Genomic DNA, 19,567 nt, shown 5'->3' on the forward strand with positions numbered 1-19,567 from the left:
CAGGAGCTTGATACGCCTTTAGCTCCGAAGTGAACTTTTATCGGTTCTACTTTTAGTTCTACTCGGAAAGCCTTAGCCTTTCTAACTAACATTTTTTATTAGTCTCATAACTGTGCGGATAACGCTCGTTAACACCTGGTCAGTCGCCGTCTCTGAAACGAGAACGGCGTTCGCTGGAAAAATCGCGAGAGGCGTGTTCCTCTCGAACCGCTCGTTATCATTCATCCTTTTTCTTTGCAGAGGGGCGGTGATGAGGGAAGCCGGTTAAAGGATCCTGTGACGCGCAGGCGCCGGTAGGAGTACAGGAAAGATGCTGCCTTCCTCGAGAGCTTTATTAAGCCCGCTGCTGCTTCTAATCATCGCTGGAAGCACCGGTGCCTTCAGCTCCCGACAAGGAGGTAAGAAACCATCTTCGGAAGATGTTTTGTCCTGAGAGGTGACAACGACGACCCATCGCAGGCCGTGGGAGAGATACCTGGCTACGACGTCCCCCCCTACCCCCCCCCCTCCTTCGTCAATTTTCTCAAAGTTTTCCCGGGGCAAATCTGGTTAAGTCGTTGACCGACTTTTCCCCGCGGCCCGGGTTATTCCCGCACCGCCTAGGCGCCTCGACGTTGTAGCCGCTCAAATATCCCGTCGTTTAGCTGTTCCGGTGTCGTTGAACGTCGACCGACGGAGGATCGCGGGACCTGTTGGATGACGACCCAATTCGTTCTGTTTTTAAATTATGTAACTCGAAAGGACGACCCTCCGGGCCAAGTTCCGGGAATAACGACTCTCCCGACTCCCTGTTGCGTGAAGTATACGCGACAACGCTGCACGGCTCTCTCGACATAAATATTTGCCCGGCGAAGTTTACGTTTCGCGACAGGAATGCTCTGTTCCCCGCGAACGATTCGTGACTAGTCTGGAGTCAACTTCTTTTTTCTTGTTACAGTTACGAGTTGAATCGAGCGTTTCGGTTTAAAGCATCCTAATATTGTCTCAGCCTGTAATTCAGTGTTTTTGTACAAAGTTAACACGTTGATGTGCCGTTGTCACAAATCTGCTTCCTAGGCAGACGCTTGAGCTACGCGGGCCAAAAATCGGGCGTTACTATGTTTATTTTATAATTTCATGTCTCTAAGATTTAAGCATCTGTATAAAATTACCGGGCATTCGGGTCGTTCATGCGATGACATAGATAATGACGTTCTAATATAAATTACTAATCGCCTAAACTTACCACCACATAGAATTGCATAAATTATCTAAAATCTTACAACCGATTCACGAGACAACCGTGTGTCATGGACATCGAGAAAAAAGGACGGAAAATGTTCTTCTAAACGATGAAAAGTCGGTGACAGCCTGAAAATCTACAGGATCTTATTTGGTTCATTCGATACAGAAACGACGCAGCGCGACAGAATTCCGACAAGTTTCTATTTTACCCCTTCTAGTTCCCTTTTCTCGCCTCGATTTCGCCTCTCCGCCAGTTCCTCTATCTCCCGGGCCGTTTGTCTGTGTTTCGCTTTGCTTGCATTCGCGCGGAGAACACCCCTTAGTGGCCATTTCCTAGATTAAGGTCACCTGAAAAGCAAATAGTTGTTAGGAGTGGAAAGAGGAACTCTCGCGCTGGTGTCACGTCAACGGTGAACTTCCGCTGTATACGTTTCTGGAAAACTATTTACGCGCGAAGCACAGCCGCATTTCGGAGTCGCGGCACAGACACCCGGCGTGCTCGCGAGCGAGAAACTCCCCACGACCTACCTTTCGATTCAAACCTCATTGTTTTCCATTTCCTTTTCTTCCTTTGTCATTTCTTTTCACAAATGACTGACAATTGATTCTGATTAACGATCGATTTCACAAAGTTTACAGTATCCTATCACAGTTCCTACTGTATTAGCTTCCACTAAAAAAGAAAATTCGTCGTACAATGTGATTTAAATGAAAATCCGTAATCGATTCCACACATCCGACTGACAGCATGAACGATCGAGATTTTCGTATCAACGAATCGAAGACACGTGGAAAAAAGTAAAGGGAACAATCTTGCAGCGACAAGCCTTTGGTACCGGAAAGATTACAATTTCCTTCCATTTGAAAATGTCAACGGCACTTGTTTCAATTGCACGAACGGCGATTCGTGCCGCGGCCGGATTACCGGTTCGCCTCGTCTACGGGCGAAGGAGAGCAGCAGGGGCGGCTCTCGAGATTTTATTTTCACGCGCGCGAGTCCCTCGTTGGAAGGGGCCGAAAACGACGCCACTATCGTAACCCTTTAAACTCCGAGATAGCGGGCTTCCAGCCGCCCATTGACCCAGATACGGAGCTCGGCGCGAACGGAATTTCACCGAGGCGCGAAGGATCCACGCCAGGACGAGACCTCGACCCGCGACCCTCTTTCGAAATTAGGGTTAACCGGGAGAGAGTTGTGGATCATACGCGGCAGCGAGTGTTTTCTGTTACGGGGAGGGGGGGAGAGCTCGTCGATTAGCCCGAAATTTACGTGCCTGTTTCTCATCGTTCCACGCGTCAAGAATAGAGTGACCGCACGGACAAAGAAGTTTGTGGGAGGGGGCGAAACAATCGACTTAATCGTGGGGCAAACAATATTATCTGATCGAATTTTAATGGTGAACTCGCGTGCCCTCCGTGACGACACGCGCCCCCTTTCAGTCGACGGGTTCATAAAGAGCGGTGCTCCGCTCCCGTTAATGCGAGAGCAAATTCGACCGCACCGCGTTTGTTTGGCTCCGTGTCTGCGAGTGCCACCGAGTGGATCTCGACCTCGACGAATTTACAGGGCATAAACAAGCTGTCCCAGTTATCTTTAGCACGCTTCCGGATGTTTCGTTGCTCTTTATGCCACTCGGTCCGTACCCTTTTCATCTTTTGCTCTCTGTCTCTCTTCGAGTCTCTTTCTCCTACGCTCGACGTCCTCCTTTTGTCCAACGTGGGACGCGAGCTTACTTTGTTTGGGTGGCTGAAATCTATGGTCCTCGCGCGCCTCCTCTTCAACGCCTTGGCCACGGACGACGAAGTTAATCCGTTTCCGTGGTGTCATCGCCGCATGAAAATTTCCATTATCACCGGGAATATCCTTGTTCCTCGTAACTTCCACGTTTAATTATCCGTCCACGGAAAGTGTCCCAGTTTTCTCGCCGTAGGCGTGGCTCTAATAACTATTTTCAACGTGAGTTATATTCGGTGAGAAAAATACTTTTCGTTCAAGGTTATCAAGGATACCATTACGTCTACCGAACACCCTTTAGTCGACTTCTTATCCCCTCGAATCTTTTCAGATTGTATCTTTTATTAGTCAGGGCTAATCATAAAGTAAGTCGTGTCGGACCGCGCTTTTTAATACTCTTTCCTCTTTATATAATTAAGCACAACAGTGGGGCTGTAATACATTATCGAAATACATAGAAATGTCGCGTAATATTTTCCAAAGGTAAAAATAAATGGAGCTAGAAGTGGTTAATAATAATGATTACAAGAAGAGGAAGAGGAAGAAGAAGAATAATTCCATCCGTATTACGCGAATATAGTTACCATTAGTCGTAAACACAAGCAACAGAAAATGAACAATTAAAATGAAGATGATTATGATCCATACACGACAGTACGCAATACAGGCAAGAAACAAATTACGTACCCTTAATTACGACCGTGAGGGATGTAGTCCAGAAACCGTTACAATAAGCGGCGTTAAACATTAACATTTCAACCTCGTCGCCATTAGAATACCATATCGTTGCGCTGAACGTGGTCGAAAGGTTCTCGTTTTAACTACCCCGTTTCGTCTCCGTCCATGTCGTCCAAATTGGGTCGGCGGGCTGGGACCGTGGAGAGCACGTTTTACGCTCGTTCGCATGTGAAAACGCCGGCCCGGGCCAACAAAGGCGGTCACGTAGCCCCGCTGTTTGAAAAAGAACACGCGACGTTCGTTAAGGCGCCGATGCGACGAGAACAAGACCCCGAAGTCAGGGACGAAGCCTCGGACAGTTGGACCGCCTAATTAAGAAGGAGGGTCGACGAACTCCCCCGCCAGCAGCCACGATACACATACACCGGGAAAAATCAACCCTCGCAAGCATGACCGAGAAACGACCGCTGGGTGTTTTTCATATTTTTTTTTGTGTTTTTTTTTTTGCCAAATCGATGGGATGACGCTGGAAAATACGAAATTCCCATCCGGCGGTGATTTCAGCGGCCACCGAACGTTTGTTCCAGCGTTTTCGAGGATTTAATGCCAGTTAAATTGCACGGGGTGAGAGATCGGTAATTGTCGTGTGTGGTACGCGATAATAAATGTTGCGTTTCCGGTGATATTCACGCTCAAATTATTATTTTTATTTTTCGACGAGGGTCCTTCAGCCGTTGCAAAGGCTGTTCGCGTCAGCCTTTTTATACACCGATATTGCATATCCGTTGGGGATTCTGTTCGAGACTAGATAACAATCTGTTAAACAGCCTCGAGTCCATTGATGCGTTGCAACCAATTATTTTTTGTTACCGTTCTCGTGTTCTCTCCTATTCGGATGAAAGGGTATTCAAATACGTCTGGAAATAATAATAATAAACATCTATCCATTGATAAGATAAATTAAAATAACATAGCGCCAAACAAAGTACAGAAACGATTTTCCTTCGAATGGACCGAGCATATTGTTACCAGCTTATATCGTCGCTCAATTTAATCACATCTCCGTCATTTAACTATATTGCAATTTAAACTTTAGACGCGAACTTTATTCATTATCGTCTATTTGATCGTAGTATGAGACGAAATATGAACAGCGGAGCAGTTCGTGCCTCGAACTTCATTATAGTATAAAATCCTACAGTCGCTGGTCACTCTTACAACTACTTTACCACAGTATTCTCTTGTCACCCGTCACCCGATAGAAATTGGACACCTTTCATTTCGTACTAACGTCGCACGTTATAACCCGACTACAACTGCATAGAATTTTTCATCCTCAAAACGCGTAAAATAATTTTCCCCCAGGGCGTTCCCCCTACGTCTGAAACACCTTGTGTATTGTTTCACGATAAGATCGTACAAAGGCGCGAACAAAGCAACATCCTCAATTTCCGTGGACGGTGTGTTGCTCGTAAAGCTATCCTCCCTCTTAACAGCGTGGCCTCCCTCGGAGACTAATCAGCGTCCCCGTTTAAATTCAGCCCGGTTGCTTGGAAACAGCTGACGGGGCGGTTTCGTCGATCCATCGACTCCGTTCTCGATCGTGTTCACCCGATACACCAGAGCCCTCTCGAACCTGATCGAGAAGCGGAAACAAAAGATGGTAGGCAACCGGAACTACAGTGGAAAACAGAGATCGGTTCCACTTACGCGTTACCGAGTGGCACGTGCTAAACGATAATAAGTCTCCACTGTATTTCCGTCGATACTGATAAAGAGTCCGATACCGTTTGTGCATCGTAAATCCTGCGTTATGCAGCGTAATTAATGCAATTACGGAGAAACAGGGTTACGGGATAATAAACCGCGGTTCGGAATATCGAGTCGACGTACCCACTGGATTTCATGAGAATTCGACGAGTGTTCTCGACGCCACGAATACTGGGTCATTCTTACAATACGGCAGGTGTAATTAGATTGAGTAGTCAAAGTTTGGCAATGCTTGTTAGGACATCTAAATGACTAAGTTTACAATGTGATGATCGGAACACGGTATATTTAAGAAGACACGATTATCTATTATGTTTAGTTACTTTAATGCTAGAGACGAGTACTAGAGACACACACAATAAGAGACAACTAAAGACGCACGGTAAAAGGAAAAAGTTAACTATGGAAAATTCGACAAGACACACTTACCTTCAGAAGCACTATATTCACTAGATTTGAACTTGGTTTTAAAATGCATTACACAGTTTTTAATCGATCGATAACCCGAATTCATTCTCGGACGGATTAATCACGAGACGGGAAAACGTTTGGAAAATTTCTAAACGAGACAGCGACCAAAAAATAAATACATTCGGTTCTCTTGAACTGGACACGTGAAAACTAACGTCGGGATTTTGCTCAACTGCGCGTTCCAAAGTGGTCGGTAGTAAAGTCTACCATAGGACGGTCGCTTGTGTAACGATTGTATACAGTTCTTTTTACACCCCCCACCTTTCGTACCGTAACAATGGGAAATACCTTTCTCGTTGCTTTGACCTGAACCGAAGTACTTCGCTCACGAGTTGCTTAGTTGCTCTTCTGCTCTCGTTCCTGTCGCGTCGTTAACGCACGAAGTACCGACAGTATTTTTTTATCGAGCCTCGGTGACGTGAAATTTTTGTGCTTGTGTCTCGAATCGTGTATGTACGAAAATTGACGCGTGTAGTGCTTGACCTGCCAGGTGTGCCGTTAAATGGAAACGAGAAATATAATTACATATCTACGTTGAGTAGGTGAATATATGACATATGTTCCGTCTCTGCCGTGGATAAATGACCAACCGTCGAAATCTCGATTTCGTATTTCTAATCTCGACAAAGTCCACGAAAGTATTGTTCTCGCCGTGTATCCGTTTGATTTTACGCGTGACCCTTTGTGATCCAGGACCGTTTAAATTGCTAGCTTGTAACCGAGCCAGGATACGCAATTACCACGGTCGTTTACACACCTAATAAAGCGAGAAACCATTATCGCGAACTGTCGCGGGACGAGCGGTTTGGGAAAAAGGAGAAAAGAGGCGCCATCTGGCTCGTTTCCGAGAGGACTCGTAATTAAGTAAAACACGCCGGTTGTCCGTCGCGACGCATTTCACTCCGTCGTTTGTCCCACGCTTTGATCTCGATTCGCGACGTTGAGACGACGGGTCCCGTTAACAAGATCGCGTTAATCAGTTTTCCGAAGGCAACAGGCTGCCCCAGGTGTGCTCTTGCGTCTATCTTGCCGGACCGAAGGAAATGACCACTTACTCTTGCAATGTTATTATAATTTTCTAGTTTGTAAAACTCAACCAGTAGAGTAATCTCTTATGTTTCTTTTCGATAATATTTGGTATTTTAGAAGGAGAGAAAATCGATCGTTCGAGGGCCACTCTATCGGGAATTTATTGATATTTTGTTCCCGCTCTAAAAAAGGATACGACAAAAGAACGAAGAAGAAACGTAGAAGAACTCTCGCGACTTTTCTCGAAGCGTGCGTTCTCTACCTGTTAGCCTTTTTCTGTATCTCTCGACTTCTTGTCTCCATATCTCGTCGGCTCTTCTTCCAGCAACTTTTCGCGCTCCCCGTACAAGTGGCCGTCAGATAAAACTCGCCGAATTGAAGTCCCCAGATACGGGAGTTACGCGCGAGTTCGCGACCGATAAGGAAAGCAGGAGGGCATCCGTGCAAAATTTCGAGCCTTCGAGGCAAGACGATCGTATTTCCTTTCTATTTTTTAGCGGATGAAATGTCGTTTTCGAACAATTAATAATTCAAATACACGGATGGACGTTTCGTAAGAGTAGATAAAATACACGAACAATAATACGTAGGAAGGATGCGTTACGAATTACTTACCGGTAGCGTATGCTTACAAAATTCGCGTGGATGAATGAAATTACTATTTCGCGCGTGGAAAAATAATACCGCGTCTGGCATCATGCGTCTAAACGGGTCGAGCAGATTTAATTCCTTAAAAGCTAGTGCATTTCGAGATCCAGCTTTTACCCGGCATGTCTGTACATCCATTCAGGTTACACTGGAAGGGTAGTTACGAGTGAAAGATAACGAGAGGCAGCCGTGTATTCCGTCGAATAAATTTTCTTCATCAAAATTTGTCGTCACGGGGATCTTTCAGCCATTTACGTGTAAAGAAAATTCATCGTTATTGGGACACGGTTCAAAAAATAAATCAACGTATCATCGCCTGCACGTGACAGTTCCAAATATCATAATGAATCGTACAGAATAATCGGAAATTAAATTCCGTTCTTCGTGAGTTATCGTATATGTATCTACATATCGGAAGGTAATATGAAAATTAGATGTTCCGAAACGCCGGTTAAGTGCTAAAAAAAAATCGATTAAGCGAATTTCCTTTTTTCCGCGCGTAAATAGTAAAAGTGTTCCCTTATCTAAATTCCCAACCGATTCATTAATGGATATCGGATAAAAGGAATCCGCTTTTTGTCCCGACGGGAATCGCAAATCTCTTTATACTCGCCAAAATGTCACCGAGTAATTAAAGCTCCGTATGTTTGCTCCATCTTTTTTTTTTTAACCAGGCTTATATATCCGCTCGTAAATTTCCACGAAATTGTTTCCGACCTTTTTCGTTTCGCGAGGTCTTTCCTTTCCTCCACCCCCTAGGGCGGTTGGAGTAAAGAACAACTGGTTTCCAGATAAATATTCCACGGGGGTTCCTTGTCCGGGAGTCGCGTCGCACGAAATCGTAGGGAGACGCCATTTTGCCGCGCGATATAAAGTGGAAAAGTTTCCGCTGACAAATCCATCTGTCCCCTGGCCCGTGGTCCGAACGAGACTTCGTATGAATAACAGAGAGAACGAGCCATCAAAAATTCCGCGAAACTCACGCGGAAGACCAACCGACCACCACCAACGGCAGGGGAGAAAAACGATGTCCTCCTCTGTCCGTAAACTTTTCACGGCACCAGTTATCGCGATACGAAACGTTACGCACCCTCCCCTGTGTACTGGGTCGAGGAAACAGAAGAGGAAACCGAGAGGGGGAGGTGAGGGTCGAGTATGTAACAGAGACAGGGAGGGATGGCGCAACGCAGAAACATTTAATTCCGTTTGCGGCGAGCGTAGAATGACGGCCGTGCCAGAATAGAAGATCGGAGACAAATGGGCGCGCATACTTAGCGAGCACTTGACTGTGACAAACTACCCCGCATATACACCGAGGGAGTCGGTGGAAACGCGACCTCGTACAGAAACGCAGCAACTCCTGCGCGAGCGGGGTCGAGGAGGGTGAAAGAGAGGGTGACCACTGTGACTACAGCGCGTTGTTCGTAAATTGTGAGCCCGGATAGAAACGGAAAGGCGAACGTGACACGGTGATGGTGAACGTGGCCGGGTAAATGAGAATTTTATTGCTTCGACGTTGCTCTCGGCTGGTTTGGTTTTTTCTACAACCTCGCGGCTAGCTGGTCTCCGTGGCCCTGGCTACGGCGCTTGCTTTTTCCTCGGGGTTTACGCGCTGTGTATTTTGTGTTCGTTTTCTATGGTTTCGGAGGATTTTCTCTCTCTCGCCCGTGTTGTTTGCCGGACGAAGACTTTGACGCGCGTTTCTGACCTGCTTCTCATTCAGGTATTGCAGTCGCTAAGTAATTAGGTAATCCTTTCACGGATTCACTGCGGTAAACCTGTTTGTGGAGTTTACTAGCCGGAGAAACAGGACTATTGACGGATCATATTTAGTCGGATCATATTAGTTTCGTTAGTTACTATACAATAAAACTGTAATGGCATAATGGTATCGCTTGACATTAACCAAGGGGACATAAGGTGGTACAGTAAAACTGTATTGCAATAAATTCATTTTCATTTCAACGGAATACTTTATTCTAAACCCTTTATGCTTCAGATATCTTCATAATACAAAGTTGTTGCAAGACATTATTGGTTTCTGTTAGATGGACATAAGGTATCCTCCCTGTTAGTCCATGTAAAAAAAGATTTGCTATTGTGAGGGTTAAGATACATACCTATCCCTGCTATCACTCAAGAGAAAATGATACTTCATAAAGATTACATACTTCCTCTTGCAATCAATGGAGTTTCGCCAGCCGCTGTTCAATAGTCACATTTTTAATGTTTGCTTCAAATTCGATAAATATCCTGCTACTTCAGAACAGGGATGTACAATATATCTCGAACTTTCGATCCACTTGTTAAATAGTAGTTCACTCCACGTTGCGATGTTTATACGTGCAAAACCTACACGTACAAAACAGGAAATATTTATATCGCTCGATCAGTTTCAATATTTGATTCGTCGCGAGCATCAACCAACAGCCCCTAGATCGGACCACCGCGCGATACACAAATTGGACGCAAACAATCGGTCGCCGGTGCACGCCTTTACATCCGATAGCCGGTCTAAAAGCAAACAGAAAAAAAAGCAGAGAATAAGGGGGTGGATGTTGGCGGTTCATGAATATTCCACCGGACCCGGGTTGCTCGCTGGTTCCCTGCCATTTTTCAAACGACCGAGACAAAGTACTTTGGTACGCTGCCAAGAAGAAAAACCGAACGACACGCGGGCGGCTCGTCGGAGGATCCCTGATTTTTCGCTTATTATCGGCGTGTAGTTCGTTAGCTCCATCGGTTACGAGAGCGGACATTCGGAGGAAAAAGGTGAACGTGGTGTGCGTATACGTGGGGGGGGGGGGGATTCTCGGCTGGCCGATTAGTCGAGCTCTCGTCGAGCGGATCTTCCATCGAAAAAACTAGACGAATCCTCTTTTCCCCGCGCTCGAGATCCCTTCCTCGTCTTTTAGTTCGGTTGATTTCGAAAAAATTGGCCTCAACTCGAGGGGAGGGGAACTTGGCCATCGACGGACGTCGAGGCGAAAGGAAAATCACGGGAATTCGGAGAGAAACAATTTACGACGAAATCTGTCGCAATTATGCTTGACACGTGGGCGGGCGGCGCGAGTGTACGCGTTCGTTTTCGAAGCAACAAATGGAACACGGGCCGGGACTCGTGTAACGATTTTGACGGGACGGGAGTACGATCGAATCGGCGAGTGTCGGATAATTTTGTTCTGTCATTATTTCGCGGATATCGACGTTTCCCCCGAACGACAGCGTTTTTTTTATTGTTATTCCTCTCCGCCCTTCCGGCGAGCTGTCGTTTTTAATACCGCAACGTGTTCGCTGTCATTTCGCGTCGAACGATCGGCTCCTTCCTTTTATTCCGGGTAATCACGCGGCCTGGCGTACGCGTCCGGAACCACTTCGTAAATATCGATATTCGACGAAAATTGTTGTCGACGATCGTCTCGGAATTACACTCGGAAAATCGATCATTACGGTTTGCGATTTTTCTTTTCTTTTTCACGAAATTTCGCTCGAATCCTTTCGCACGTTTTTGCGCTCTATTGGCGGAGAAATTCACGAACGATCGCGTCGTCTGTTTATCGTTCCTTTAATCGGATTCATAATTCTATCGTTATCGTTATCATCGCCGATAACCACCGATGCGCAAGCAAATTTCCCGCATTTACTTCTAAGCGATGTAGCGTTTAACAACCGGAGAGGGATTAATCGTTTTTTGAAAAAGGGTCGAAGAGCCGATGACCGCATTAGTTGTTCCATTACACGTCGTTAAGTACCAATGTTGCCATGGAAATTGTAGCATCGTGTTTTCGGTGCAAAATACTCGTTTGTAGTATGTATGCTGGCTATCCCGTATATCCTCAAATGTTTATACCAAAGTTATTTCGTATCACATGCATGATTTCAGAAATTCCAAATAGAAACTCCTGGAATCCTGTGTCATTTTCGAGTCTGTTCCAAAGTATCGGGCTATAATAGTTTTGCATAGTACGATTAACCGTACATCGATGGTGAATCTGTTGTCAAAAATTCATTATCTTCGCACAATAATGCATTACTGTTAAACATTCTTCAAGCGATGACAGTCATTCACTTCTATTTTGTGTTCAGTGTATTTCTATCTTCTTTTTCGTTGCCACGGGCATTGTCGCCTGTTAATGGAGAAGGTAATTTCCGTAGAAGTATTTCTGTGTATACAGTTTTCGTGGAATCATGTTAATATCGTTATCCATGCGAAGAAAATTAGGTCAAGCAGGTTCATAATCTCCAATGAATCAAAACGCGTGATTAAATAGAATATCTCTGTACAGAGGTCCTGAATGTCACTTGAATATCGTTCAACGAGGTATAATGACATCTCATAAATGAAGTACAGCGATGACCGTTGCGTTCTCACATACATAATGTATATCGCATAATACAGTACAAAGGCGGTTATACGTTGAACCTGCTGTACTACCAGGAATGGATTCCAAATGGCTCCTTTATTAGATAATTACAGTAGAAGAGTCGAATGAAACGTTATATTAAATAGAGCAGAAGTTTAAAATTACCTCCGTCGGTTACAGGAAATAAGTTAAAAATACTTCCTTTGACCGGTCCCGCCTGTTCATTCGGCGTTTCGAAGTTTTACTTTGAAAAATGTCCAGTAATTACTGGTCGTTAATCGTTTCACGACCCGCCGGTAATTATTATTATATTTATTTCCGCGCAGTTTTGCCCCGACGACGAGTTTTTAATTCCGTCGCGTCCGATTCGCTTGTATTGTGCGAGCGAGCGAGCGGTCTGGGGGGTTTGTCGCCGTTTTTGTTTTTGTTTCCCTGCCACCCCCCCCCTCCCTCCCCATCACCGTGCCACTCTTTACCGTGCCTCTTTTTTCCGTGCAGGGCCATTTAGCGAGGAAATTTGTCGGATGGTGAAATATCTCTTTTGTCCTCCGGTGCGACAGGCGGCTCTCGATTATTTCACCATCGCCCCGGCACCGATGCTCGCGTCGCGAAAATCTCTCTGATCCGTCGACCCTCTCCTTTCATTTCACTCCCACGTGTTTTCGCTGAATCTACGCTGTCTGTATTCAAGCAACATCGTTCGCGAGATTCCAACGATTAATAGATATTAGGACACTCGTAGCGATACGAAGTACAAACTTCGAAAGAAATTCATAAATTGTTAATGATTTTGAACAGGATATCGCCCAGAGACGATCAAAACAGAATAAACTATGTATATCGAACCGCGAACGAGCTTGCCAAACGGATGTAGAAGCACCATTGTTGTTATTATTCGCGGAGGCAGAACACTCCGGAGAATGCTGTTGACTGGTAGAACTTCAAAGGGTGATCCCTGAATTATTAACGGACAGACAGAGAGAGACACTTGTCGAGCATCTGTCTGTACAGCGAGACAATTCACGCAAGAAGGCAGGCAGTAATAATTCACCGATTCCCATCGTTATCCAAAGATTCTACATGCATAACGGCGCGTAATCTTCGAAACTACCATCCGGCGAATAATACGAAATTCTATCACCGTGGAGGCTGCATATTTTAACCATGCCGGAGATCAGGTTTCCCGCTACAATACGATTTCTCTCTCTATCTCCCTCGAGTTAATCTCGCGAGCGGAATTGCTCTAACTGGTGCGGTGTGTCGCATCTCGCCTCTAATTCCCTTATTTTCTATTCGGTCTCTTATCCATATTCACCCATTCCGACGGAAGGTGGTGTTGTTGCAGCCGCTAATAAATTCATGTCGATCCGAAGTTTGCCGGACGGCGGAGGGATCGAAACGAGGAATTCGTAGGTTCCGTGAAACGCAGCGCGACGGCGTCGCGCGTTCCACGCGGCCGGATCAATCTAGATTCGCATTATTACCGAGAAGCTAGGCGCGATACACCGTTCGATCCGACACCTAATACGGGTAATTCCGGTTTATTAGGCCGAACCGCATTAGGTTTCCGGTTTATTAGCTCGGAACCAACGTGCCCATCGTTCGCAAACGAGCTGCTCTCTCCCCCTCTCTCACTCTCTCTCGCTCACTCGCGACTGTTCATCGATTTGGCTTTTCTCGCAGCCTCCACGGGGGCCCGTTCGCTCCGGTTTACTTCATTAATTCGACCGTATCCAGCTCCAGCAACCGAACGACGCGCGACGGGACGGGACGTTCCGTGCCCCGGTCACGCCGAAACTTCCTTTGAAACGGAGACAAATCGGATTCCGGGACGGGACACCGACAATTGGCAGAGTTTCGCGGCCGTGCTCCTCGCCACGCAGCGTGGCTCTGGGATCACGAGCGGCGCGGTCGTATTTCCGTTTTGGGCCGAGTGATATTTTCTTGCCGTCAAATGGACGCCACCGTTCTCGTGTTACGCGTTACCCAATAGGTAGCACGTATTGTATAATGTTAAAGCGAGAGTCTTCAGATTAGCGGCGTTGTTTTGGTAAACGATGCCCAAAACAGGGACAAAGTAGAGTCGTAATACGACCGTAGAACAGAAAAGACGTGTCAAGATAAGTACTCCTCCTCTTGAAATAAATAATTCTTCCTTTTTGTAAACATTGTCTTTATTTATTGGAAGTCATGCCGCGGAATGTCAGTGTCGTTCAAAGGTCCCATCGTTCGATAACCAACTTTGACGTTCCGGCTTACATTAAAATCGTTTTGTCAGTTTCAGTGCGTAGGATCCATTTACAAGTTTCATGACACTATTTTAGAGTCACTGTGTATGGTGCCCCTTCTCATTTTACAGTTATACTCATATTTTGTTTTTGAAAACAGACGGCTGTTGTTTCAGGTAACACGAGATCGAAAACGGAAAATTAAAAACGCGATAGGAAACGTTTGGCGGCCACTCACCGTTCTTTTCGCTTCTGTATAACCGTTTCCGAACCAATTCCATTTCTCTCCGCCTTCGTTTCTTTCTGGTTTCCCGCCTCACGGGGGTTGAAGTCGATCGGTTCAACAGTTGTTTATATGTATTTCAAAGGAACGCGCGCTATTTCAGCCTGTCGTCGATTCCTTGCCCGCTGAATTTTTCAATTAACCCGCCGCGCCGAAGACGAGAGAAGCGCGAGAACAAGAGGGATTCGGATATTGGACGGAAATCGGAGGTGATCGTTCTCTACTGGCGGCGTTTCGCCGAAGATTTCTTATTTTAATTAGTTCGGTCGGAGGAGTTCGCGTGCAACTTCGCGTCGGAAGTTTCGCAGTAAATATGAAACATGGGTCGCTTAGCGGGGCCCGTTCGTCTGGCGTTTCCGCGTGTTCGAGCCACGGCGGCGGCGGTGCCTGGGAAGGTCTCGATCGATCATCGGTGCCGCAAATTGTGTGTTCCCGATTAGAAAAATTGAAAAACGAGGGAATCGCCGCACCTGTGTAACACTCGAGAACGAAAGAAAAATCGTTTAACGAGAAGCCATGGGTCGAGGAACCCCGATAAATAATTTCGTCGCGAGCATGGAGTACGACTTTGAATTTTATGTGTGCGGCGCGTTGGCGGTTCGTCGGAGCCTTTGATCGCGGAAACGGAGACATCCTTTCTTCTTCCAGAAGAGTAGAACGGTTTAGGCCCTCGAGCGTTCCCGAAATTCCAGAAGGAATTGCTCGTCTCCCGTTCCTTCTTCCGCCTCGTTTCTTCTCGGTAACTCATAACGAAATGACAGAGTGACTCGTCACCGGCGAATCTCCTTCTACACCCACTCTCTCTCGCTTCCCCCCTTCTCTTCTCGCTCGTCTTTTTCACTCCTCGCTTCTCGTCGTCCTGCGTTGCTACGCGCGAATTTGTTCTTCTTGCTTCTTCTCTTTTCTTCTTCCGAGCTCGCATCCTCGAACGAGGCGAGCATAATTTTCGAGCCGCGATATAAATCTCTCAACTGCACAAAGGACAATGCCATTATTCGAATCGCCGCGTCGTCTCTGTTCGGACGAGTGAATAAATAATTATTCAACGAGAATAATCTGTCGTTATACGCGTATCTCACGAGTGATGTCGCATGGAAATTAAATAAAACTCTAAACGGTCAAAATGATCCGGTGTTAAAGTCTTCCTTCATTAAAAAGTCGTGCAATATATTTTTATGATCGAACTACCCTTCATATGACAGCTGCTGCTTTCATTGGGTATAGTTCGGGTATAGTTACAAGTATAATTAACGTAGTTATTATTTTTGAACGTCAGCTCATATATGAATAGTCAATACCAACTTCGGTATATCGTATTACATAGAAAGACTAAAATACACGCCTTACTCAAAATGTTTATTTTACTTTTTTCCACCGTAAATACTACCTCGTGGTATTTTACAATCCATTTCCCGTTTATGCTTTGAATAGAAGGTCCTCTGAGTTCCTCTAAAAATAGGGAAGTACTTTCGGTGACATAAAACCAGCTGTATCTCGTAAAACATATGTTTGTACGATGTACTTTAATTGTGTTTGCACCTTAAACCCGTCTCGAAAGTGGTATCCACACGGCGCCATACGTTCGACACCGTTATGCATCTCTGTCGGCGTTACCGATTTTAAATCGATCGTCGAGATGTGTTCCAGCCTCTGTTTATGCAAATCTCGTCGCAAGCGTGTAATTCGACCCTCGAATATATACATACCGGAAAAAAAATATCAGATATGTATATCCGATATATATATATATATAACTGTCATCGGGGCGTCCCGTTCGAAATGACTCTCCCTGCCTCGAAATAAAATCAGTGGCGACGTACGATTAATTTTGTTCCCGGAGCAGTTGGCGAATGTTCTGTTCACTGGCGCTAAACCTACGGCACTTCCCATTTCTGTCGTCGACTTTGATTACCTGGTATTTCTGGCTCGGTTACAACAATCGCCGACAGGTACTCGATCCATTCGTGTTTGTTCCAAGAGTTTTGAGTATATCTCCGTGTCAAGTTTTTCTTGGAAGCTTCAAACCGAGACGACAAGCATTCTCTGATTCGAGGAATGCTATATTGATTACAGGCGGGATACTTAATTTATCCCGATCGTCCCCTAAAAAAAACATTGTGCAAATAAGCTTCCATCAGTTTCACTCGAGAATTTTAGTCAAGAATTTCAATTCTTTTTGTCTGACACTCCTTGAAATAGCATCCCAAGTGATTCAAAGCATCGTAGGAGCCCAACACCAACAATAACACTCGGTTTATTTTCGGTTAGCAGCCATTTCGGTCCCCGTTCTCTCCGCCGCGTCGTCTTGCAGCCACACTCTCGTCTCTTTATCCTTTGTTCCGGCTCTCGTTAGCTGCAGTCTCATACGACGACTGCACCACGATGTCCTGCCGCCACCTAACAACTGGAACTCCCTGTGTCTTTTCAAATAACACCTCATTTCTCGACCAGCTTAAAACGCGCTCGCGCCAACGCGTGTACGTGCGCCGCCTGCGTTTAACTTCTCCGCCCCGTGTTTTCCCTTTTCCTCTGTGATCGCCGCCACGCCACTCTCTCACGTCCTCTCTGTCTCTCTCTCTTTCTCTCGTTCTCTGAACTCCGTCTGTTTCTCTCCGTGGCAAGTGAACACGTGAAAATTGCAGGCGTAACAGAGGCGTCGGGAAAATCGGTGAAAATAAACGCCGCGATTCCCTCGCGTTGGATCGCGGAATCAGGCACCGTGGCAGTCATGAAAAACACCGGTAGACACGGGTTGCATACTGATGAGAATATTTCAGCTAACACCGTAACCGTAGCCGGGACTAACGAAATCGCGATTTCTAAGTTTAAAGTGTACCGCTGGCCGACTAGTGCTACGAAGATAAGGCCTCTACGGTGCAGTAGAATTCCAAAGCGGTTCGAGTAACAGGATTGTTCTCGTACACAGGACGGCCCCGTAACATGTTGGACCCACTTCAGTAGTGGCTGTGAGACACGAAAAGAAATTATATAAGCGTATGCAATATTTGACCTGGTTTCGATGTTGTAATCACCCTTGTAGTCTAGTAATTCCCAATAATTTTATTTTTAAAGGAATTGTATTAAAGATTAAGGAACTCTATGGTTTGTTAATTTTAAACTTGCGTTCAGATCGAGGTTCGCCATTTTAGCACATTCAATAAAGATAAGCAGGTTCATATTAGAACAGAAAGATGGCTACAGACACGAACTCTTCTCATTGTTTTTCTTTCGGCGAGTAGCGGCGATTCGCGTAGGTACAGTTACTACTGTTCAGACTTTCGCGAGTTAGTTCTGGTCCCGTGTATTTCAAGATTCTTCGCGCATCCATTTTCCTATCTATTTCGTCCAAATGTTCGAAACACGAGTATTTTGGCGTCCGCGTAATGCCAAAACCACACCGTTCCTCTTCCACCAGGAACACAATAGAACTCTATTCAGCCGAATCTACCGCGAGACAAGACGGTTCAGATAATCGAGACCCTCGCGTAGCAGGAATTCACAACGTTCCAGTAGCTCTGGGTTCTTCCTATACATACACAGATGGCCAGCGAGTTGGTCAGAACTCCTACATCCATTGAACTCGCCTAAACGGATAGCAACTTTACGGCGATCCTTTCGAACAAATGGAAATCTACCGTAATTAGTCGCGTTTTGTAGAATGTAATTCGACGTTCCGGATGCATTCCCTCGAAGCTACAACCCAGTCTCTGGGCTATCGATGTTACAATACTCGCCGGTTATGACGGCCACTGAATTCTGAACGGAAACCGGAATGTTTAGCGGGAAATTAAGATGGTAATGGCGGCCCCTCGGAGAGCGAAATCGTTCCGGCAAAGTGGAATCTTCGCGGGACGAGATGGCATTCGAAATAGAGGTGGTCGAACGTTCGCAACGGTCAACAAGGGGGAGGCGAGTTTCTCGTTTTGGCCGCGTTCGAAGGAGACGACCCATCGTCGTGGTTGTCGTCGTCGTGGCGTCCGCGTCCTATCGCGGCGCTTTCCGTCCGCTATTTCTGGCGGCCAAAAACAATACGATGTCGCGCTGTCAGGCGCCGAGACTCGTTTCGGATTCTCAGACGCGGACTTCCCCTCGGTTCTCTTTTTGCGTCGGGTCGGCTCGGGTCTCGTTAGTCCCGACAATTCGGCTATATTCGATCTTCGCGCGGCTTCTGTACGATATGTGATCTTTCTTAAGTCGCCCCTCACGATGGAACATTACTCTTGCAGCGTTTCGGTATCGCAAACAATTGTTGCATCTTCATCTCGAGACTTCGTCTCCCATCGTCGTGGAATAAATGTTCTGTATCGTCCAATTATTTAAATGCCTGGAGTTCCCACGACGTTTTCTTTCATCGGGTTACCAATAACCCTTTCCATCTCGCGTTCACCGAATACGAATCTCAACCTCGTGGCTGTTCTCGCCCCCGAACTTGAATTCACGCCTTCGAATCCGGGGAGGCATCTTCGCGTGTTCTTGATCGTTGATCGGGTAACAGGCTAATTAAAGTCCCTCGTTCTCTTGCCGCCCTCGAGGAATCGATACTCGAGGCCCGGATCGAGAGGCCACCACGGGAAGGGTCGAGGAGCGAGCCGGCTCTACCTGGGACGGCGGTTGAATTTTTAAAATTCCTTCAGGAACGCGTACACGGATCGCGCGGTAAATCGAGGCGAAGGATATTCGGTATTCGATTGAAATATTCATCGGCCGTGTTCGAATTTCGAGATAGCCACCCTCCCTTCCGGCCGCCCTCTGATTCTCGTGGCGTAACGCCGATGAATGTTTCAATCCTCTCGCGCCCTCGTTACATAAACGGTTAATGTGCGGTGGGGATCGCAGATCGGGAGGCGATGTAGCGATAAGCTTGCCACTGTCGGTGTAAATTAATTTAACGAGACACAGTTAATACGTGGATGTTTGTCGCGAAGAACCCTGTGCTACATATCTCTTCGTTTATTCTCTCCGATCGTTGCGATCCATATTTAGCTCAAGTAATGCAAAATTCTGAGGCTTATAAATTTTAATTAAACAGAAATAGGTAATTTCAGTTTATTTTTGAGCTATTAAATTTTGATTCTGGATCACTGTACGATCTTTTAATCGTGATTCCGTGTAATTCTGGTAGGTTTCGCGTCCTCCA

General features: G+C 46.0%; 1 protein-coding gene across 1 annotated transcript in view; it reads left to right on the plus strand.

Moving 5' to 3' along the window:
* The window catches only part of LOC107186935, a 275,736-nt gene that overhangs the window by 143,794 nt on the left and 112,375 nt on the right, over positions 1-19,567 (plus strand). Inside the window, exon 3 of the mRNA XM_015574908.1 lies at positions 241-398. Within this exon, the coding sequence (XP_015430394.1) occupies positions 311-398 (88 nt within the window). The 5' untranslated portion in view covers positions 241-310. The remainder of the gene's footprint in view (positions 1-240; positions 399-19,567) is intronic.

Source organism: Dufourea novaeangliae, unplaced genomic scaffold (genome assembly GCF_001272555.1).
Source record: "Dufourea novaeangliae isolate 0120121106 unplaced genomic scaffold, ASM127255v1 scaffold81, whole genome shotgun sequence".
NCBI lineage: Eukaryota > Metazoa > Arthropoda > Insecta > Hymenoptera > Halictidae > Dufourea > Dufourea novaeangliae.